This window comes from Manis pentadactyla, chromosome 4 (assembly GCF_030020395.1).
Source record: "Manis pentadactyla isolate mManPen7 chromosome 4, mManPen7.hap1, whole genome shotgun sequence".
In the NCBI taxonomy this organism is placed as follows: Eukaryota; Metazoa; Chordata; class Mammalia; order Pholidota; family Manidae; genus Manis; species Manis pentadactyla.
Window position 1 is genome coordinate 31,181,600 of NC_080022.1, and position 23,886 is coordinate 31,205,485.

A 23,886-nucleotide genomic window follows, 5' to 3' on the forward strand; every position below is an offset into this window, starting at 1 on the left:
ATGATACTTTAATATAAAAAAAATTAAGGGAAAAATATAACTTTAGGTCTAGTGCTCTTTATGGATATGAATGTATTTACCACAGATTTTAGATTTAATGTCCTGGTTCAAGCATCTGGGCATGTTTTTAATAGACAAAGCTAAACATAATGGTTAAGCTGAAGTGACAGAAATTCCTTTGTAAAATGTGGAGAAAGGAATCCAGGATTCAAGGAATTTTGGAATGAATTACCAAATATGTAATCCCCTTTCCCAGCGTATACCTGACAGATCCGTGTTATAGAAGTACTAGAATAAGTAAAATGTGACTTAGTAGATGTTTTCTGAAGGTCAACAGTGCTAGGGAAGTATACTTTCTATTTTCAGTGGAGTAGGAATGTTTCCAATAGCCTTTAACAGGGGCCTGCCTGCAATTTATGGTAATCATAATGGATAAGAAGATCTTTGGAGGTGATTAATTAACGATAGAGTCCCAGATAAATGGCAGTATATTAAAGTTCTATTTGATCTGTATAGACAGATTTCCCCAGGTTTGGAGACAGATGTCATCAAGATAGAAAGGTTGCCCTGCATTCTATTGCTAGACCTCATCTAGTTCACAGATCTAGAGCCCACTGAGTAATGGGGAGGCCAGGTATCCTTGAGGAGGGAGCTTATAAAAGCCCTATAAGTACGTGTGCCTTACTCTTGGCCTTTCCCAAAGGAATCCATTATCATTTTATCTGGGTAACTGCACTGGGGAAACCACACATACAAGATTAGGCAACAATAGCTCATTAGCCATTAGCTATCACTAATTCTTGAGTACCCATAATATCACTGTCCACTTGTCAGAGTGAGCATATGGGGATCAGGTAATGATGGAGTTTTGACTTAAGTCAGCCTCACCAGAGGCCCAGTGAAACCTTAAACCCCTCCTATAGTAATTCTCCCAAGTTACTGAGTGTCTAGTTGGAAAAGATGTCCTTAGCAACTGACAGAATTCCCACATTCATTTGCTTACCTGTGAAGTAGGAACTGTTAAGAATGGAATAGACAAGAGGACGCTCTTAGAGCTCTTCCTTGCCAAAATAATAAATCAATAGCAGTCTTCCATCTCTGGGGGAGTTGTAGAGATTAATGTTCCCATAAAGACTGAACAGATACAGCGGTGATGTTTCCTATCACAAGTGCATTTAACTTGTCAGTCTAGCTGGTGCTAGACATGGATAGGTTTGGGAGAATGACGGTAGATTGTCACCAACTTCACCAGGTTAATAGCTCCAAAATGGGTGCTACCGATTGCAGCTGCTCTTCCAGAACTCATTTCCTTATTGAACTATATCCGAATAGTGCCTGACACCTCATATACATCTATTACCATGATAATTTGGGAAGGGGTATCTATTCTTATTTGTATGTTTTTGTTAAACCAAAATATTAGAAGCAGTTTGCCTCCACCTGGTAGATCAGCAGCATGAGTTCCCATCCTATTTGATTAAATACTAGCTCTTAGATCTATGCCTATAGAGGCTTTGACTGTCTCAGTGTGGTAGATAGTATCTTCCAAAGATGGTCACATCAATATATATCCCATCCCAAATGTTCAACTTATGTGACATTGGCATTGACATTCTTTCATTAAAAAGTGGAGTCTATTTTCTCTCCCCATGAACGTGGTAGAGCTTTTTAACTGCCTTGACCAATAAAGTACAGCAGATATGACGCTGCATGACTTCTGAGATTAGGTTATTGAAGGGCCATATGGCTTCTTTCTGACTCTCTCTGGATCTTGCCATTCAAATTGAGCCCACTACATTTTGATGAAGCCCAAGCCACATGCAAAGGTCATCTGTGGGTTTTCTGGCCAACAACCCTGGCCTGGCCTATGTGGTACTGAATAAATCGTCAGACGTTTCCAGCTCTCTGTCTTCAAGTTTTCCAGTTAGGCCCCCAACATCATAGAGCAAAGACAAGCTGTCTTCACTGTGCACTGTCTGAAATCCTGACTCATGGAAACTGATAGATTTCCATGAGAGATAATAAGTAATTTGCTGTTTTAAGCAGGAAGTAATATGCAATCTATAATACAGTCCAATCTATAGGGAGTACATTTTTTTGAGGTTTGTTGGGATAATCTTTTAAAAGTGAGGAACAAGTTGCTGAACTTCCTACTTCTGTATTAAAAAAGAACAGTACTGTGAGTCTCTTTGGATTTGGGAAACACATATATTGAAACTGGGTGTTTTGGCTCAACCAATTTTTGGGAGGACCTGAAAAATGGCCTACTTTAAGTGGAGCCCAGAGTAAGAGAAATTTCTTCTTGTTCAGGCTATAGGCAGCTCTATCTTCTGCCCTTATGATTCATTAAGATGATCAGTAGATCAGCAGCATATGAAGATACTGTATGGAGACTCTTAAAAGCCACAGTTACAGAACCACCAAGGAGGAAAACAAGGTTTTCAAAGCTATGCTCTCTTTGGTAAGTAACTTTTTCTCCATCTGGACTTGGTGGGGATGAAATCCCTAATCATGAGACCCTCAGTGCTATGGGACCAGAGCTACCCCACATGAACTGAGTGGGGTCTGTTTGGGCCAGATCATTGGGGAGCCCTCAACATCAATATCCTTGGATCTTTTTATTGTGGGCCAGTTGGAGTCCCTGAAGGTTCCCCACCCCAACCCGCCCCCAATTTGCTGCCCAGGGAGTATATATCTAGGTCGAATATATTCTGGAAAGATGATTGGGAAATATATAAATTTTCCTATATTGTTGTCCCATTCCCCCCTCTGTTGCCCGCAACTGTCCTGATGTCCCTCGTTCAGAGGCCCTTCTGTTTTACGCTCTCGTGAGCATAGTTCTCCAGTCTCTTGCAGAGACAGAAAAGGAGAGTCACCAGACTATAGAGCAGCATAGGAGTGCTGGGAGTCTAACTGCTTCTTCAACAGATTCACAACCAATATTCCTTTTCTAATATCCCTTTCACTCCCCATTTTTACCTAAGACCAATTTCTTTGCTCTTGGGGATTCTGCAGTGTAAATTGGATTTCTTATCAGCTTTCCCCAGTGCCTAAGATGCAGCTTTTTCAGAACTTGTTAGTCTGTCACTACTGTTTTCCAGTTTCCAAAATTTTGTTTTTCTCTTCTCCATTCAATTTGTCTCTGTGAGTTTATGCCTTTGGTTTTAAATCCCTCTTTCAGCAGTTATGGTGGGATTTTGTGAAGGACTAGAGCTAAATATATGCATTCCATCTCTCCCTTCAACTACAATTTAAGACCACAGGACAAAGACATGGAAAGCAGAAAAGCCAGGGGACGAGACCCTTCTTTGATGAAAGTGTGTAGTGTTCCCAGGGAAGGGGGCTGTACACTAGAGCCTCAAAGAAAAGGGCACCTGTGGGAGGGGGGTTGTGACCACCATCCTTGGGGACTCCCACGTTGTCAAGTACTTTCTCTTTAAGAGATTGAAAGTTAATTACAATTTTAATTCTGAATTTCGCTTACTCTCCCATACAAATATCACAAAACTGTACAGTCTGGTTTATTGATTTTGAGGGGGACTTAAGAAAAGCAAACAAAGATGGCTTTGTTCTGTCCCATTGTCTCCCAGGATGGAGAAAGGGTGTTAGCTTTGAGTACCCACCCTTCCTAGTGAAACCGGTAGTTGCAAAGAGACACAGGACCTTGGAGGATTGTCACAAAGAGGGTAAGTGAAGAGGGAATAACCTTTTCTTTACTCACATATGTTAGTGAAGCTTGTTCCTTTGAAGAGAAGGAACGACTCCAGCAAAATGCTGGATTATTTAGGTGGTGCGGCAAGATGATTTATAAACTGAATGAATTCACTGGACTAGAAGCTCAGAGCCAGACATGACTGTGAGTCTGAAAGATAGTTTTAATTGTTATGTATTTGTCTTTTCAGCTGTTTAATTGAAGTGCCTCCTATAGATAGGAAAGTACACAAATTATAAATGTATGACTTGGCGAGTTGTCTCTGTGCCTAGTTTTAGTTTGTACTAGAAGGAATATAACTAGTACATTAAATACGGAATTTCAAGGATTTTATTGTTTCGAATGAGGGCAGTGTATGCTGGTAAGGCTTGATCACTCACCTTACAAGGACTGCATGACTTACAGGATCATTGCTCATGTACTCAGCAGCTGTCTGATTTGGGTTCTCTCAGAAGCAGGCTCTGAGACCAAGATTGGAGTGCAAATAGTTTATTTGGGAAATGGGAAATACCAAGAGGGAAGTAGGGGAAATGAAACAGGGAAAGGAACATAGCCAATAAAAGACATCTAGTAAGCTAACTATCACTGTAGGAGACTGGAGCTTAATCTCACTAAAACTATGAAAAACTACAAAATGCAAACCTCAGAATTATGTCACCCATTGGGGAGCAGACTGGGCACTCTCTTAGCAACTGCCAAAAGTTGTTGATTGAGGGCTTGTGAAGGGGGTGGTGGGAGGGTAGTCAGTGTTAATTCCTTGACATTTGAGGCAGCCCAGCTTCAGGCACAGAGATGCAGGCGCTGGCAGCCAGCATCCGTGGGGGCACACTGGAAGGTCTAAAGGACATGTGTAGGGCACAAACAGCATTGGCTACTGTTAACTAAACTTTCCATCCTAAATGCTTGGAAGCATGGAGAGTATCAACGATTCTGAACGCTAGCATGGATTCGCTTTGTCAAAAGAAGTATTTTTTACATTAGGAGATGTTGCTAGATTGCTTTCTGAAAGGCTGGTGTACAGTTCTCTCAGCAATATATGGAAATATTCCTTCCCTGCATTCCCACCTGCAGTAGCTGTTACAATTCTTATTTTTGCCCAATTTGAGTGTAATGTGGGGCCTACTTACTGCTCTTAATTTGCATGTTTGGCTGTCTTCTCATACACTTGTTGACTATTTGGATGTCTCATCTATGAATTGTCTAATCATATCCTTTGCCTGTTTTCCTGTCAGACTGTTTTTCTTCCCCCAGCCCCACCACGTTTATGTGGCTGAAGCTCACCTGAAATCAGTAGTTGAAATATTGTCATGGACGGTGGGTGCCCAAACATCAGCTATATGCATTGTTGGTGTTGGACGTGTTGAGTTTAATTGGTATTTTAAGTATCTTAAAAGTAACAAAGTGATTTAGCACTATGTTGAAAAAATTGCCATGTTCATAAAAAGGCACAGAAACACAGCAGCATGAAATGTGAAAGAAATTGATGCCTAAAAATAGTCTAAAGAGCTCTCTCACCAAGTATAAAATAAAATTCTAAGCTATAAGAAAGCAGTGTGTATTAATTTAATTGCAATATTTTTCTTTATTGGTGGTACATAAATTATGGTGTATTTAAAAACAAATGATATTTTAGTCAACCAAATATATATTTTGTCTGTCATCTGCTTATAAATATATGTGTTTTTCATATGCATCATCTGTATATTGACTTTGTTTAAGGCATCTTTTGCCTACAAAGGTTTTTAATTTTTACATAATCAAGCATGTTGATTAGGTTTCCAGACTTGATTAAAAACATCTCCCCACTCTAGATTGTATATGTACTCTTAGCATCACCTGCAAGCTGATTGATGCAGGGCAAGTTACTTCTCCAAACCTCAGTTTTCTTAGCTGCAAAGTGGGAATAATAATAGTACCCATCTTGAGGGGTTGCTATGAGGATTAAATCAGTTAAAATATGTAATGCATATAGAACAAAGCCTCATACTCTGTAAATACTATATCCTAGCATATTAGGCACCTTGGGCTGCTATAAGAAAAGAGTGGATGGCTTAAACGACAGGAATTAATTTTCTCACAGTTCTACATGCTAGAAGTACCAGATCAAGGCCTAGCAGGGTCAGTTGTTGGAAACTCTTTTCCTAGTTGGTAGATGGCCCCTTATGTTAAATCCCCACATAACCTTTCCTCAGTGCCTGCACCTGAGAGACAGAGAGAGAGAGAGAGAGAGAGAGCGAGAGAGAGCCCGCTAGAGTCTCTTCTTAAAGGACACTAATCCTATGGGATCAGGGCCCTACCCTTATGACCTCATTTAATCTTGATTACTTCCTTACTCCAAATACAGCTCCCCTGGGGTTTAGGGCTTCAACATATGAATTTGGGGGTGGGTGGGTTTCATAAGGCTAGCAACTACCTGGTTTTATTCTATTTTATAAATTGTTGTTTTTGTAAGCTACTAATGTAGAAGTATACTTGGAATGCCATACATCTATTCTGAGACAAACCCCAGCAATAAAACAGCATTGGGGTATAATCGTTTTACATAAGAATGCATGAAAGGACATAAATGGTGTGGGGGGGGGCGCGCTTAGGTTAAGTTTGTGCGCCAAATATGAGCAATGTTTATCTCTTCTTGGTGAGATTATAGGTAATAATTATTTTGCTTTTGTGCATTTTCGGGCATTTCAGAAATATGTATACGGAATGCAATCAACGTTAGAACTTACTGAATACTAGAACAAAAAACCTCACTGTGAAATTCTTTTGATAGAACACTGGGTTCCATTCCATTTTCAGTCTTTTCCATGTACATAGTATTATGAAATACTATGTGAAAGTGGTATGGCTTCTTTTATATTCATGTTGTTTCGACAAAAAGTGACACACATATACTTCTCTTCTGCCAAGGGTTGCAAACCTCTTCACAGAAACATTCGCCTGCCTAGTCTCAGCAGAGGGGACACGGTTCTAGTCAGTAATCTCTGAAGGCAGGAGCACGGGTTCCACCTTCTTCCGCAGGAGCGGGGCTGCTTTTACCTGGGTTCGGATCCCGGGACGCAGCAAACCGCGAGCGGTGGGACGCCGGCAGAGAATCCCTGGAGGCGGCCCCGGAGGACGCTGGGAACCACTTCCGGAGGCAGCCGCCGCGCAGGCGCACTGGCCAGGCGGCGCTAAGTGGGAGGATCCTCGCGCCGAGCGGACCCTCCCGCAGTTCCCGGCGGGAGGGCGAGGGCATTTGGGCCTAGTCGGTGACAGGGGTGAGTGGGTCTGGGGAGGGGACGAGGAGGGAAGCGCCGTTTCTGCGCCGCCCGCGGTCACCCTTGGCGTTCCGCGCGCTCAGTGGCCTGGTGTAGGGCTCAGGCCGCGCGGGGAGGGCCTGGCGGGGCCAGTCCTGGAGAAAGGGGGGAGAAACAGGATTAGAGGGGTTCTGTGATTGGCCACAGCCGACGAGGGAAGGAGCTGGGATTCAAATCCAGAGCCTTTTTGAGTCCAAGTCTCAGACTATTTTGAACATGGTACCACTTAAAGAATTGGGTTTTATTCAAGTCTTTATGCTTCGTGACACCAGCACACTGTTTGGACCATGTGGTCTGTGCATATCCACTGTCTTCATGTACCTTTTGTAAAAATTTTTCAGTGATTGGTCCAAGTTATAGAATTCCGACCGTGTGGCAGCATTCTAGATCCTTTTGCTGACTTTAATGTTTTCTGCTCAGCCATCATTAGGGGACCGTAGAGGTGGCTGCTTAGAATAAATAACTGGAGCCTGCAGCTGCCTGGTAAGGAGACAGATGGAGCTTAAGGTGGGAGTTGTTCCTTGTGAGCCTAGACATTAAAAGGACCAGACTCCCTGGGCTCCTGAGAGTGGAGGACACCCACGCAGCTGTGAAGCCTCCCGCCAGTTTCCTCATCAAAAGTGGGCAAGCCCCATCAGGACTCTCTGCCTTCTGGGCTGAGGCCAGAGAGTTCCCCAGAAGGGAGTGCTGAGGTCGTCATGCTGCAGCAGCTCCTGATCGCCCTGCCCAGCGCGGCGAGCGCCTGGGTGAAGTTGCGCCATCCAAAGAAGGCCGAGGAGGAGGCGCCCCTGTGGGAGGACATTACTAAAATGTTTGAAGGAGCAGGTGAGAACACACTGATTGGTGTGAGGGAGGAAAAGTAGCATCTTCCAGTGTGAGAAGGAAGGTAGACACCTGAACAGAAGCATCTCTTGGGGAGACAATTGGGTTAAAGGTCCCTGGAGTTCTTGATTATGGCTCTTGGCCTCAGGTTTTCCTGAGTAGTGGTCAGTTCAACCTAAAACCAGTATTTCAGAGTCGTGGCTGTATACGTTATTTTTTTCATCTTCCCTATAGGAATGTGAGTCAGGGAAGACTTGCCTTATTTACAAGACTCTAATTTTACAGTAAGGAAATTTAAATCAAATGAGAGACCTGTCCAGGTACTTGGTGGCCAGGTCAGAAGTAGAAGGCAGAAGGGAAAGTACCAGCTGAGCCTGGAGTATCTTGTGCCAGAAAGCAAAGAAGAGCTCAGACACTAATGGATGTGTATCAGGATGCAACAGCCAGCTTCAAGGGGCTTCCACTGGACAGATTTGGGCAGGTTAAGTGTCCAAGATGGTTGTGACACCTTGAATAAATAAAATTTCGCAAGTTCATGATGACACTTAAAATAGAGAAAAAAAATGGGGGAAAATCCATTTACCAACATTGGAGGTGATTAATACCCTGATTTCTTACTTTGAAAATATATTGTTCTTGGAACCAAGGATGCATTTACCTTGCTTTTTAGATAATTTCTGGTTGTTGAGGGAAAGCTCTTTACAGAATATACCTTCCAGTAATAAATGTAGAAGGAATAATAGAATATTTTATTGTAAATGAAATAATTGAAAAGTTGATGGGAAACAGGATATTCACATGGTATCAAAGTATCACCCCCACAAAACGCTTGCTAAATGCCAAGGAAAGAACATACTTTTCCAACAGCAAGATCTGGTGGTCACTTTCTTAACCATACATCCCCATCATGAGGATAACCTGATATTTCTGCCTTTCAGGTAATGTAATATAAAGCACATGGTGTCACTCATGAAGTATTAATGCCAGAAATATTTAACCTGATCCTAAATTAAACTTAAAGGCTGAATTTCTGGTTTAAAGAAAATACAGGGGATGGGGAAGTAGGATAAAGCCCATCATGAGGGTACAGTCAGACTGTTCTGGTCTCTTAAAAATCCAACGTCATGAAACAAAGGCAAGTACTATTCTAGAGAAAGAGAGACTAGAGATAACAACCACTTTGAATGTGTGAACCTCGATTGGTTCCTGGTTTGAAGAAAATCCAGAATAAAAGACAATTTGGGAGTTGAGGAAGTCTGAATGGACAGAATATTTAGATGATTCTATGAAATTACTGTTAACTTTCCTAGGTGTGACAAATGGTATTGTGGTTATGCAGGACAAGATCCTTATTTGAAGTATTTGGGAGATGAAGTATCTTGATGTCTGCAACTTTGGAACAGTTCAAAAAAATATATAGATGAAGCAAATCTGGCAAATGTTAACAATCGCTGACTGTGGGCGCCAGTCATATGGGTGTTCAATATTCATTATAAAAAATTGGGAAAAAATACAAGGACAATATTCTACGTGCCTTAATTCTTACTTCATTTTTTTAATTAAAGTATCACTGATATACAATCTTACGACTGTTTCACATAAACAACAGTGGTTTCAACATTCACCCGTATTATCAAATCCTCACCCCCTCTTTATCGTCACTGTCTATCAGCATAGTAAGATATTACAGAGTCATTAATTGTCTTCTCCATGCTGTACTGTCTTCCCTGTGACTTACCTGTATTGCGATCGCAAATTATAGTGCCCCTTAATCCCCTTCTCCCTCCCCACCCACCCTTTCCAACCCCTCCCCTTTTATGACCACTAGTCCCTTCTCCATGTCTGTGATCTTTCTCTTCTTAATTGAACATCCTAAATGTTTTCACATGAATTCCTCCTATTTTTTACTAAGGACTGTATAACTCTCTTCCTCTGGGTATTATTTGCTCCCTGGTGTGATACAATGTCCCCAGAATAAATTATAAGGTATTCGTGTCAAAACATTTGACCTGAATTTAATCAAACTGCTGCTATTTTGTTCCTTCAGTTTTGCTTTGTTTTATATTCACAAATGAGTGGAATCATTTGGTATTTGTCTTTCTCCACCTGACTTATTTCACTGAGCATAATACCCTCTAGATCTATCCATGTTGTTGCCTACTTCATATCTTTAATACCTCAAATTTAGCCAGTATTTCTTGAATTCTACGGACCTTCCAGGGTATTATACTTAACACCTTAGCAGATGGAAAAAATGAACCAGACACTTCTACCCATATACTCATACTAATACTCAATTGAGGGAGATAATTATACAAATAAATATAATAGGAAGCGGCCTGAGTTAGATTCCAGAGTAGAGATTAAAAAAAAGTTTTGGGGAGGATGGGAACGGAAGCATTCTTCTCATTAAGGGTGTCCAAGAAAACCTCATTTGAACTGGTCTAGAAGAATACCTCGGTTCTTGACTAAGTAGAACTAGGGAGAGTACTGAGGTGGGTGCTGTCCCGGTAAGTTCAGAGTGGTGGAGATGTGTATGTGGGTGGGTGGGTGCGTCCTGTGGATGAAGGGTGGTATTTAGAGGGAGATACTGCTTGGAGAAGCAGCTGTAGACTTGTTGTGCTGGATTTGCAAGTCCATGGTTAAGATTTCCCTTTCTTCTCAATGGGGAACCTTTGAGGACTTTGAACAGAGGAGTAGCCTGGCAGATCTAAGCTTTCGGACCAACAGGCAGCTTTTCTATCTGGGGGGTTTGGGGGGATACAAACCTCACAGCTTTTTTCCTTCTTCAGCTCTGTTCTCTTGGGCGGCTGATAAAACCCAGGGAGAACGTTGTGAGTATGAAATGACCCATGGGTCTCTGACAACAGAATCCCAGGTATGTTGGAGTTTTCTGTTGCTTCCTTGGAATTGTTTCTCAGCTTTTATGAACCCTGGACTTTGATATTTTTGACTCAGCCTGCTGGACTGGATTTTCTTAGCCCATTTGAAACCAGGATGAATTGACTGATTTCACAGGTAATTTTACCACTGGTAGTGACCTTCCTCAGGAACCCTCTTGAGTCTAGCAAACCTCTAGCCATTTGTCCAACAAATTTAAAGCTCATGCTGGTGTGCACATGAATGTATAAGTTTGTGATGGAGTTCTTGCCCTTAAACCTTGTGGATGTCATCTGATGGAAAGAAAATATCGTGAAATATTTTAAGCAACTTTTAAAAATTAACAGGATGTGGCTCTGATATTCTTAGAGGTGTATATACTTCATTAATGACCATTAAGAGTGTTTTGGGTCATGTCCTGGAGCAGAACTGTGAAAGAAAAAAAAATGAATAGGGAAGCTACTGGCAGGTCATGAAGGATACAAATTAAATAGGCTGAGCAGAAAAGGAAAAGAAACTTCCAAGAGCAGTTTAACAGTGTCTGTACCATAAATGAGCTAATCAGAAAATCAGTGGCACTGGCAGCTGACAAAGCTCTGTGCTGCCAAACCCCAGAATCATAGGGAAACTCAGGAAAATTCTAGAGTAATCAAAGATGACTTCAAAAAGGACTTATATAGAAGGAGATATTATTAGAGAATAGAAAAGTTTTAAAGTGGAATGATGGTAGCTTCCAGAATCACTTGGTACAGGATTTAATACTATGTCTTTAGCATTTCTCAAATTCGGTTTTCTCATTGATTAAATATGGATGCTCTTGTTGGCCATGCAGGCCTGAAATGCATTCCAGAATTATTTACAATATATAAAATGTCTCCATACTTAAGGAATACTTTGGTATTATCTTAGCCCTCTGGCTTCTGGGTTCTCTTTGCATTTGGTAATACTTTATTTTATTTTATTTTCATATCGTTAATATACAATTACTTGAACAACATTATGGTTACTAGACTCCCCCTGTTATCAAGTCCCCCCGACATACCCCATTACAGTCACTGTCTATCAGCATAGTAAGATGCTATAGAATCATTATTTTGTCTTCTCTGTATATACTGCCTTTCCCGTGTCCCCCACCCCCACATTATGTAACGACTAATCATAATGCCCCGTTTTCCCCCTTATCCCTCCCTTCCCACCCATCCTCCCCAGTCCCTTTCCCTTTGGTAACTGTTAGTCCATTCTTGGGTTCTGTGAGTCTGCTGCTGTTTTGTTCCTTCAGTTTTTTCTTTGTTGTAATACTCCACAGATGAGTGAAATCATTTGATACTTGTCTTTCTCCACCTGGCTTATTTCACTGAGCATAATACCCTCTAGCTCCATCCATGTTGTTGCAAATGGTAGGATTTGTTTTCTTCTTATGGCTGAATAATATTCTGTTGCATATATGTACCACATCTTCTTTATCCATTCATCTACTGATGGACCCTTAGGTTGCTTCCATTTCTTGGCTATTGTAAATAGTGCTGCAATAAACACAGGAGTGCATATGTCTTTTTCAAACTTAGGGTAAATTCCTAGGAGTGGAATTCCTAGGTCAAATGGTATTTCTATTTTTAGTTTTTTTGAGGAACCTCCATACTGCTTTCCACAATGGTTGAACTAGTTTACATTCCCACCAGCAGTGTAGGAGGGTTCCCCTTTCTCCACATCCTCACCAACATTTGTTGTTTGTCTTTTGGATGTTGGCCATCCTAGCTGGTGTGAGGTGATATCCCATTGTGGTTTTAATTTGCATTTCTCTGATTATTAGCGTTGTGGAGCATCTTTTCATGTGCCTCTTGGCCATCTGAATTTCTTCTTTGGAGAAGTGTCTGTTGAGCTCCTCTGTCCATTTTTTAATTGGATTATTTGCTTTTTGTTTGTTGAGGTGCATGAGCTCTTTATATAATTTGAATGTCAACCCCTTATCAGATATGTCATTTATGAATATATTCTCCCATAGCATTTGGTAATACTTTTAAAAAACTATCAAATGGTTAATTTGTGTAAATCATACATAACAGACTCTTGTGCTTCAGAACACAGAGTCTGCTTTGGTCAAGGCATCTTCCTTGCTAGACAGAATTCATGCTGCCTCCAAAAACATGCATGAATATACCAGAAGTACCCAACTAAGGATATTTTACCCATGCTGAAATGTTCTCATTTTAGCCAAGTCTTTCAGCCCAGCAAAGGTCTATCTTCTTTTGGCCTTAGCCCCTTTTGAACACTCCCCTTTCTCTAATATTCCTGATCTTTATTGTCCTTAATGTAAATTATTATATGTTGTTCTGTGACCACCTTTAATATTTCATGAGTATCTTGCCTTCAGCCAAATTGTAAGTTGCAGAATACAGCTTACCTGTTCTCTATGTTGTTTTGTAACCTCCAGCAGATTGTCAACCAAACAGTTTTCAAGAGAGTGTCCAGGAAGCTTGAACACTAGACTCTCTTGGCATTTAGGCAAGGTTCAAACAACTTCCTGAACTCTGACTGAAAAGGGACATATTTGATATTCTAGGAATTGTTGACCTTCAAGGATATATCTTTGGACTTCACCGAGGAGGAATGGGGACAACTGGCACCTGTTGACCGGAATCTGTACCGGGAGGTGATGCTGGAGAACTATGGGAACCTGGTCTCAGTGGGTAAGGATGGCATCCCTAGTAACTAGAACCTGCCTATTGGAAGAGTCTTTCTAAGTGGTATGTTTGGGTTTTGGGTTATGTGTTAGAGGCTTCTAGTTCCTTCTGAACAGCAAGTCAGGATTGCTGTGGCCTTTTCTGCCCTGACTTTCTCCTCTTACCCTTCAGAAAGCCTGAATACCGAAGAGCTAATTCGTGGATGGCTCTTTAACCTCAGCACATGTAGTTTTGTCTTTTACATGAGCAGGGTATCAGCTTTCCAAACCTGGTGTGATTTCTCAGTTGGAGAAAGGAGAAGAACCATGGCTAATTGAGAGAGATATTTCAGGAGGTCCAAGTTCAGGTAAGGTGGGGTCTTTGTCATGTTTGCCAGAGAGTTCTACTCAGAGACTCTCCAGGCTGTGGGGAAGACTGAAGCTATCTGGGTGGGACCACAAGACACCTGATTACCACTCTGTTACCCACTTCCTGCACTTGCCTCTTCTCATTAGTTTCTTTGGAGTCAGAGGAAGAGATGCCTTTCTTAGCAGGGTTAGCCTTCTTCACCATTTCTCCTGACCTGACTTTCATGGTTTTCTTCCTTTCTCCAGCATTCCAAACCTTACCCTGATCATAGTTTCTTTCTCCTGTATATTCAGGTATTCATGGGTCTCTCCTCATTAAGTATGACACCCTGCACCAGCTTCTCATATGTAATTTTGTCATGGATTTCACTTTCTCTCATTATTTCATTTAAAATTTAAATCTTATTCTGTAGTCATAACTTCAATCCTGATTTTCTTTTTAACTTGTATAATTGACTTTCAATTTCAGATTATTTGTGACTCCTTGAGAAATCACCATAGAATTCCTTCTTATCAAATCCAGTGGCTTTTAACAGTCTTCTTCAGCTTTTAAGAACAGTAATAATGATAGCTGTTTACAGGCTTTTCTGTGAGTCCTGTGCTTACCTTAGCCCCATCTTACACATGAGGAAAAGAAAGCCTATCGGTTAAAAAATTTGTACAGGGTCACTAGGCTACTACTTGGTGGAGTCAGTATTTGAATTCTAATCATTCTGACTCTGTCATTTGTGTCCTTATGGTGCTATTCTACATGGCATTGTAAGGTTATATAGACCTAGCCACTTCTTAGTATCCTTTCCTCCACCAGCTAGTTTAATAATTTTTGTGTCCTCTGTATCTCTGCTGTGTTTTCAGTGCTTCTCACCAATATCCTTTTTAATGCAGATATATCATTTCTGCCTTCATTAGGATAGGCTAAACTATTAAAGTAAACAGACTCTAAAATTGGGCTCAAACAGAACAGGAATTTCTTACTCATATACTGGTCTGGGGGAATTGTTTAGTTCAGTGGACAGTTCTTTTCCACTTGGCGAATCTGGGACTGAGATTCCACTTCTATCTGGTGGCTCCATCATCCCCTAGGGCCTCCTCATCATCCAGATTCAGCCATCAGTAGAGTAAAGAGTCTAGAGTTGCTCATATGGGAGGTTTCTATGGGCCAACCTGGAGTGGTTCACATCACTTGTAATCTTATTTGATTAAAGAGGAGACCTTATCACTTCACTCAATCAAATTCAAGGAAGACTGGGAAAAATTGTGCAGTTTTATGTCCAAAAATGGGGAGAAAAGATTTCAGTGAACAGCCATCTCTGCCACAATCCCCAAGGAACCTCTGTCCTTTACGCTATTATTCTATTTCTGTACAAACTCCTACAAATGCATTATTAAGGTTTCGACAGTCCCTTTGACAACCATATTCTCCATATTTTCACCTTTGTCTTCGATATCCCTATGGATTCTATTCCGACATGTTCTTGGTGTTTAGGACATCTCTATAGATGTACTGTTGTCACTTCAAACCCAGTACATCCAAAATCAGAAGCTGTCTTCTCTTGTAAACAAATCTCTCATCCTGACTCCTATTCTTCAAGTCTCAAAGTCTAGAAATCATGGTATCAACAAGAATGTATCATATTTCCCACTCAGTTTTTCCCTCATTCCCCATGGTTCTTCTCTGACATTCCCTGCCGTACCCACTTCTGCTCTTCATCTCTGTTGATGCAGTACTAAGCCAACTTCCTATCATCTCATTCCTATTACTATAATTTATAGTCTTATTTTCTTTTTCTGAATCATTTTGCATGTTATTGCCAAATCTGACCACTTGAGAGATGACATTTTTCTTGTTCTTACCCTAAAAAGAAGTTAAGTGACTCTCTGTTCCCTGTGGTAAGTAATCAAAACATCTCTACTTGATTTTTAAATTCATTCCAAAATTATCCAGCTGTTATCGAGCACTTTGTATGTGCTGTTACTGAAGTGAGGTTAGAAATTCTGGGGAATAATATTTTGCTGTGAACAGGAAATATTGGTGTTTTAGGATGGCAGGGTCCAGAGTAGATGGAGAGGAATAGAAAGAGGAAATATCAGGGAAAATTCCTCATCTGAAAATGCTGGGCTATGTATACTATGGACAAGATATGTATTCTCTATCCTTAAAGATTTTACAATATAGTTAATATTGTGTCACAAATTAAGAAACCATTTTTCACCTCTTATATAGGCAAACATTATGAAGATTGATAAAAATCCAGTGAGTCTGCAGGGAAAAGCACCCATATTCACTGAGAGCACACATCCCACAACCCAATTCCTCTTCAGTAAATCCTGTGAAATACTGACAGAAGTGTATGCAAATTTATGTGTAATTAATGATAAAGTGGGAATTTGGAGACAACCTAGATATTTTTCCCTAGGAAAAAGTCAATATGATATGTCCGTAAAGTTGAATTCAATGCAGTTGTTAAAAACAATGAGATAAGTCTCAATGTATAGACATGGAAAGGGGCCTATAAGATATAGTTGAGTTAAAGAACAAAACACATGCAGAACTGTTTATATACCATGATCCTTTTTGTGTTTGTGCAAATGTATATTTATGATGATATATGCATAAAAGCACAAATATATATTGTTGGGAAATGTCTAAATGGAGCATTCCAAAATCCTAAGAGACTGAAGGGAATGAGGATGAGATTGAGAGAGGCCATCCCTTTATGGTGAATGCATTCCTATATTATTTAATGTTTTATTTTAATGTGTAAAAAGCCTGAGATAAATACTTTTTCACAGATTTTCAAAAACTTATAATAAAAATTTTTTTTTGTAGAAATATGGCCTTGAGATGATATGGTGTTACAACCCTGTCTTCCTTAATCTATCTCTTCTTCTTACAATGATGCTCTCTTCTTAGTCCATTTCTTCCTGCAATTCACATGAACAAACTCCTCCCAATTTCTCAGTCACCTCACATACTTCTGATAGCTTCATTCCTTTGACCACTTTTTCACTTCCTTTCATTTTAGCTTTCTAGGTGGCAGGGATCACATTTGAAGATAGTCCAAAATTCCTGTATGTAGCATATGTTATTTATTTCCCTTCTTTTTCTCACTATGGCCATTTACTTTTTGAAAGTACAGTGAATATGTATTTTCTCACTATGGCCATTTACTTTTTGCAAAGTACAGTGAATATTTGTACTTTTGGATTTCTTTCAGAGTTGGAGAGCAAAATAGAAACCAAAGAGTCAACCTTCAAGAATGATATTTCATGGGAAGAATTACACCATGGCCTGAAGATGGAAAGAGGAAACACCTTGTATTTGAAATTGGGAAGAGTTTCCAGAAGTGCTAAGTTAGAAAGCCATCTGGAAAATCAAGGAATGGGTGAGGGGCAAATCTCCTTGACCCACAAGAAAACACTCATGCAGGAGAGAGGCCAAGAATCTAATAGATTTGAGAAAAGTTTTAACATGAGCTCAAAAGTTATTATAAGACCAGTTGGTTCTCCAAGAAAAAGAGACTATAAGTATGACATGTATGGAAAAAGAAGAAGATACAATTTAGATTTGATTAATCATTCAAGGAGCTATACAAGAACAAAAACCTTTGAATGTAATATTTGTGAAAAAGTCTTCAAACAGCTCATTCATCTCACAGAGCACATGAGAATTCATACTGGGGAGAAACCTTTCAGATGTAAAGAATGTGGAAAAGCCTTTAGCCAGAGTTCATCCCTTATTCCACATCAGAGAATCCACACTGGTGAGAAACCCTATGAATGTAAGGAATGTGGGAAAACCTTCCGACATCCATCGTCTCTTACTCAACATGTTAGAATTCATACTGGGGAGAAGCCCTATGAATGTGGTGTATGTGAGAAAGCATTCAGCCAGAGCATTGGGCTGATCCAGCATCTGAGAACTCATGTTAGAGAGAAATCTTTTACATGCAAAGACTGTGGAAAAGCATTTTTCCAAATTAGACACCTTAGGCAACATGAGATTATTCATACAGGTGTGAAACCCTTTATTTGTAATGTATGCAATAAAACCTTCAGCCATAGCACATACCTAACTCAGCACCAGAGAACTCATACTGGGGAAAGACCATATAAATGTAAGGAATGTGGGAAAGCCTTTAGCCAGAGAATACATCTTTCTATCCATCAGAGAGTACACACTGGAGTGAAACCTTATGAATGCAATCATTGTGGGAAAGCGTTTAGGCATGATTCATCCTTTGCTAAACATCAGAGAATTCATACTGGAGAAAAACCCTATGATTGTAATGAATGTGGGAAAGCCTTCAGCTGTAGTTCATCACTTATTAGACATTGCAAAACACATTTAAAAAATACCTTCAGCAATGATATGTGAAATATGTTCAACATTGAAGAGTCCTCGTATTGGAACAAAAGCATCTAAATCAGTGGTTTTCTGACTTTCTGATATTAAGAACCAATAATTTTTAAATGGTTTGAATCAGTGTTTCAACTATTAATTTTGCCATATTAAAAAACCCACCTGTTATCAGCATTGTTTTAGAAAAGAAAGTATATTTTAATATTTTTAAATATATGAAGGATATCATCATAAAGCATAGCCCTTTACATTGAATTGTCAGCTTTATAAAAATCTACCAAATTTGTCTTTGTTTTTCTCATTTCACGATGGCCAATGAAAACTTCATCATGGCAAGTCAGTAATCTGTGGATTGGCTTTAAAGAATCGCTGTTTTAAATATCCCTTTAATGAACCAGAATAAAGTACAGTGTAATGTTTTACTATAGCCCTTTAAATGGCTAGAAGAGGTATGAATAAAAATATTGGTTGGCTTATTTCTAGAAGAAATAATGTTAAAGTGAGCTTTCCAGAATTAATAGATAACCTACTATACACGAGATATTTATGTATATTTTATGGTTTCTTATAGAGAAGAATTGGCAAGGTTTTTCTATAAAGGGCCAGATAGTAAATATGCTAGGTATTGTAAACCATATGGTCTCTGTCAAAACTACTCAACTCATCACTTTAGTGCTATAAAGCATCCAGAGACAGTACATAAACTAGGGTATCCCAGTCTTAGTACTACTGATATTTCGGGCCAGATACTTTGTTATGGTCAGTTGTCAAAACTGGAAATTTTGACATTTTTGGTTGTCAAAGGGGTAAGGGAAATTTTTGTATCTAGCACTGTAGTCTGTTTAGCAGTTTCTCTGGCCCCAAGATGCCAGTACTAGATACAAAAATTTCCCTTACCCCTTTGACAACCAAAAATGTCTCCAGGCTTTCCTAAGTGTCCCCTGGGGTCTCGATTGGCCCTACTTGAGAACTACTGACATAAATGAATGGGCGTAGCTGTATTCCAATAAAAATTTTTATTTAAAAAACAGGATTTGGATTGCATTTAGCCCAAGTGCAGTAGTTTACCACTTCTGCTATGGAGTCAGTCAATGATTAATAATCACAAAAGCCTTTAATGTCAAATTAGTATGTTTGTGTATATCTATGCCATGAGTCTTATCTCGTTATGAATTCCTTTGCTATTTTGTTGAAATAAGTTTTGAAAATCACATTTTCAATGCTGCCATGAGAGCCTAGAAATTATTTATGGAGATATTTATGCAGATTTCAGTTCATAATGATGCTTTTCTTGTTCATTTGTAAGTACTTTGGGATGTATCACTAAAAGATAAGCACTCTTTTAAAACATAACTGCAATGCTGTTTTACACCAAAGAAGATTAGGCCTTAATTCCTTAATGCAAATTGATGCCTTTTGAAGATTTGAATTGAATTATGTATCCATGGTGTCAATAGAGAAAGGAGATCCCTATACTTTCCTACGTAGATTTTATAAGTGAGGAAATGTTTTTGTCTTTTTTTTTTTTGCTTTGCACATGGATCAGAATTAATTCACTACAACCTATATTGAGATTGGTAGCTGCCATTTTAATTATCTTTAACTTTCCCTTTGACAAACAGTATCAGATTCAAAATGTGCTTTTTATTGATTGGCGGTTCTTTAAGAAAATCCCCAGAACAACACGTCTACAGACCCATCCCCCCCCCCACCAAAGAAGACCAAGGAGAAGGTGACTTCAAGGGCCATACTAAGGCAGGAAAGAGGAGGAATTGGCTCATAGTACTTCACTACACTTAATAGATCCTGCATCCTTCCAACCATAATTGGACGTAGGTTAAATTCAACTTGATACTCTTCCATGGCAGAGCAATTCAATTGCCTGAGCATTATATATGTGAACAATCAAAAATAAGCCTGTCAGTCCAGAATATGTACCATTTACCTCTTAGTTTTTTTCCTATTATTACACTTACTTTTTAAAAAATGGGCCTCTAACTCTCGAGTCCTTGTATGATTTTGATGGGTTAAAGGACAGAGCAGATACATGATGTTTCTTACATAGGTTCTGTCATGTTTCTGTGGTCTTAGATTTCCCAAGAATTTTGGTTTTCTGATGCTACTTGCAGTGACTGTTATGACTATCATTTTTGTCTACAGTCTCTGCCTTAGTGATCTCATATGATCTTATGACTTAAAATACCATCTCTATTTAACTGCCAAATTTGTGTCTCCAGCCCAGACCTTTCTCTTGAACTCCAGCCTTGTTCATGATCAGGCTTTTGCATTAGCTGTTTTCATATATCCTACAACATTACCTTCTCGTCTTTGCTCAGATGTTGCCTTTTCACTACAACCTATCTTGCTTCTTAATATTGCAACCTTTCCCTTTCACCCACCCCAACTCTATCACTGCCAAACCCCTTAACTTATTCCACTTTTTCTATTACATATCACCTAATGTACTAGATAATTTACATATTTATTATGCCTATTGTTTACTATCATCTCCCCATAGTAGTATATAAGTTCCATGAAGGCAGGAATCTGTTTATTTTTACTGGTGTATCACAAGTGCCCAGAACAGTGCCTGGCACACAGTAGTGACTCAATAAATATTTGTTCATTTGAACTGAATTTAGTTATGTATCCATGGTGTCAATAGAGAAAGGAGATCCCTATACTTTCCTACCTAGATTTTATAAGTGAGGAAATGTTTTTGTCTTTTTTTTTTTTGCTTTGCACATGGATCAGAATTAATAGGCCTGTAAGAACTGTGAATCATAACTGACAAACTTCTTAAGATAGGGTATTTTTAAGTTTGCTAGAAATGCAGCTAAATATGGCTGATGAACTATATGGGTTTATCTCTGTTCTGTAAACATGAGTTTATAAAGAACTAGGGGAGGATAAAAGACAATACAACAGGAAGAGAATACAGCAGCAGACAGGACAGGTCAACATTTTTGGTAGTAAGAAAACAAAAGAGTGGTAACTGATTTAGCAGAGCCTACAGAAAAGTATATGGCCAAGAAAAGTTTCCCAGGAAGGCTGAGGTCTTGCAGACACTGGAAATTATGGAAGAAAAAAGGGCTGAAACAGGATTGGTTGAAGTTCTGTACTAACATTCCTGAGGTCCCCTCAGCTTCCCCATACAGCAGGCTGCTACACACACATTGCTCTCTCTTGGGCCTTTCTCCATTCCATTACCACATTTCCTTATCCCAAAGGAGATTAGGAGTTAGTTCTCTGGAAACCAGCCAGAGTTGATCTGGAATCAGGGACACCAGCCACAGTAGAACTACAGGTAAGAGGCAGGGCTAAAATAGAGCCTAAGATTGCATCCTGAGCTGTGGGGCTCTCAGCACCCTTTCCCACTGAAAACCAGGCTTTCACCCCTTCAACAGTCCTCACCCCCACTTCAACTCAAGGTGGAAGGAGTCTTCTCCAGAGAAACTGAAGGATCCAGAGAAAAGGCACTGCCACTGTGGCTACTTCAGTGAAAAACCAAGGCCAATCACCCAAATACCCTGCACATGCAGATTGAGTGTCCGATCTCCAGAAAGAGAAGAGAAAATGAAGGGTAGCAAATATATGCACACACAAGACAATTTTGCAGAATTGAAAGACATTAATTTAAAGATTGAAAGGCTCTTTGTACTCAGCACAGTAAGCACAAACAGCTAACATTTTTCATGTACTTACAATGTGTGAGGCATTGTTTTAAGTGCTTTATACATAGTAGCTCATTTAATTCTCAGAAATCTCCTGAAGTGGCTAGTACTATTATCCCCATCTTACAGATGAGGAGGACATAGAGTCCAGGTTATACAAGTGAAGGCACCAGATTGAAAATGGCAGAGCTGAGATTTGAACCCAGGCTCTCTGCCTCCAAACAGAACCCATTCCAAAGAACATCATTATGAAATATTAGTATTCCAGAGGAAAAGAGAATGTCCTAAAAGTTTCTTGAGCAAGATGACAGGTAACTCATCTATATGGGAATCAGAAAAGAGACTACACACAGCAATGATCAAGCAATGTCTTCAAATTTTTTAGAAAAATTACCTTCAGCCTAAAGTTCTCTGCCCAGCCAACTACCAAACAAGATGATGGGAAAATAGAGACATGTTTAGATAGCCAGGTGTTAAAATTTATCTCTTATGCACCATTTCTTAGGAAGATGCAGGAGAATGTGCTCCACCAAAACAAGGGAGTAAGCAAAAAAAAAGAGATAGCCAAAGGATCCAGAGAACAGGGGCCTCCAACACAGGAGGCCCTCCCTGCCTTCCCTCCCTCCTGGAAGCACAAGGAAGAGGTCATGTGAGCACACAGTGAGATGGCAGCTGCCTCTAAGCCAAAAGAAGAAGCCTTAGAATAAGTCTACCTTGCTGGCACCTTGACCTTGGACTTCCCAGTCTCTAGAATTGTGAGAAATTAATTTCTGTTGTTTAAGCCACCCAGTCTATGGTATTTTGTTATGGCAACTTGAGCAGACTAATAAAATATTGTATCTACTTAAATTTCTGGATAAACTTCAGTATTCCACACTACTTCTCCCAACTCCATTGGATTTGTGTCCTCTCCCCACCCCCAGCCCCTTTCTCTCACTCTCATTTTATTTTAAAAAAATGTAAATGCAATACTTATTCATGGGTAGTGTTTGGACTGAGGGCAGAGAACCAACCTGGACAATTCAGTACACAATACTATAGTGCTAAAACAATGTGTCACTATTTTTTATTACAAGGACAACATAGAGGATTGCTTTTGTTATTTTGAGTCCTCTTGTCTGTGCACGCTTTTATTTAATCGGGATCATGTTTTAGCCACTTTTGGAATTGGATTTGTTTTTCACTGAATATTAGATTGTGTTCAGATCCTAAGCCTTCATAGAATGTTAAAGAGTTTGCACTCAGGAATCTTAAAAATCTGAATTCAAATTCCAGCTCTACTGCACCCTAGCTTTGTGATCTTAGTCAAATTACTTATTTTTTCTTAATCTTATTTTTCCATCTGTCAAGAGGCATTTTTAGTAGGCACCTTACAGCAAGTTTGTTATGCCAGGTATACATAACCACTCCAAAATAAACTATTAATATTGTTTTCTTTTACTTCATACCAAAGAGTAAACACTCATTTATGAAAACATAAATGTGTAAAGAAAATAAATATGGCAGAAACCAGATATTACAATGTTAAAATGTTTATGTGAAAAGACAACTATTGTATGATTCCACATATATGAGGTATCTAAAGTCAAATTCATAGAAATGGAAAGTAGGATGGTGGTTGCTAGGGCCTAGGGGGAGGGAGAAAAGGGGAGTTTTTGTTTGATGGGTATAGAGTTTCAGATTTGTAAGATGAAAAAGCTCTGGAGATCTATTTCCCAACGTGAATATATTTAATGCTATGGAACTGTACACTTAAAACTGGTTAATATGGTACATTTTATGTCATTTTTTTTTTACCACACACACAACTTTTGGAAAATGGACACACAGAGCGACACTGGAGGCAGGCAAGCCCAGAGACAAGAAAAACCATCCCAGGCCATTGGGAGAAGCCAATTATTTGCAAGCCAAGGAACAAGGTCTCAGGAGAAACCACCCCTGCTGAAACCTGGTTCCTGGACCTTTTTCAGTCTCCAGAATTGTGAGAAAATAAATTTTTGTAGTTTAAGCGTGTGGTATTTACTTATGGTGGCCCTAGCACACGAATACACTCCTCTGAGAACATTAACCATACACATTCCTGACTTTATTTTTTAATCTTACTGCTTTCT

The 23,886-nt window shown here is 39.5% G+C and overlaps 1 protein-coding gene across 4 annotated transcripts; it reads left to right on the forward strand.

Moving 5' to 3' along the window:
- Positions 1-6,879: 6,879 nt before the first annotated feature.
- Positions 6,880-22,709, forward strand: ZFP69B (ZFP69 zinc finger protein B). 4 transcript variants are annotated; one of them, XM_057500062.1, is made up of 6 exons: positions 6,880-6,969; positions 7,429-7,833; positions 10,623-10,708; positions 13,271-13,397; positions 13,642-13,737; positions 16,957-22,709. In XM_057500062.1, the coding sequence occupies exons 2-6, from the start codon at positions 7,707-7,709 to the stop codon at positions 18,114-18,116; spliced, it is 1,596 nt and encodes a 531-aa protein (XP_057356045.1). In that variant the 5' UTR covers positions 6,880-6,969; positions 7,429-7,706; the 3' UTR covers positions 18,117-22,709. The 4 variants fall into 4 exon arrangements, with proteins under 4 accessions (XP_057356045.1, XP_036748999.2, XP_057356047.1 ...); XM_036893104.2 differs by having other exon boundaries at positions 6,892-7,833; XM_057500064.1 differs by lacking the exons at positions 6,880-6,969; positions 10,623-10,708 and having other exon boundaries at positions 7,697-7,833.
- The last annotated feature ends 1,177 nt before the right edge of the window (positions 22,710-23,886 follow it).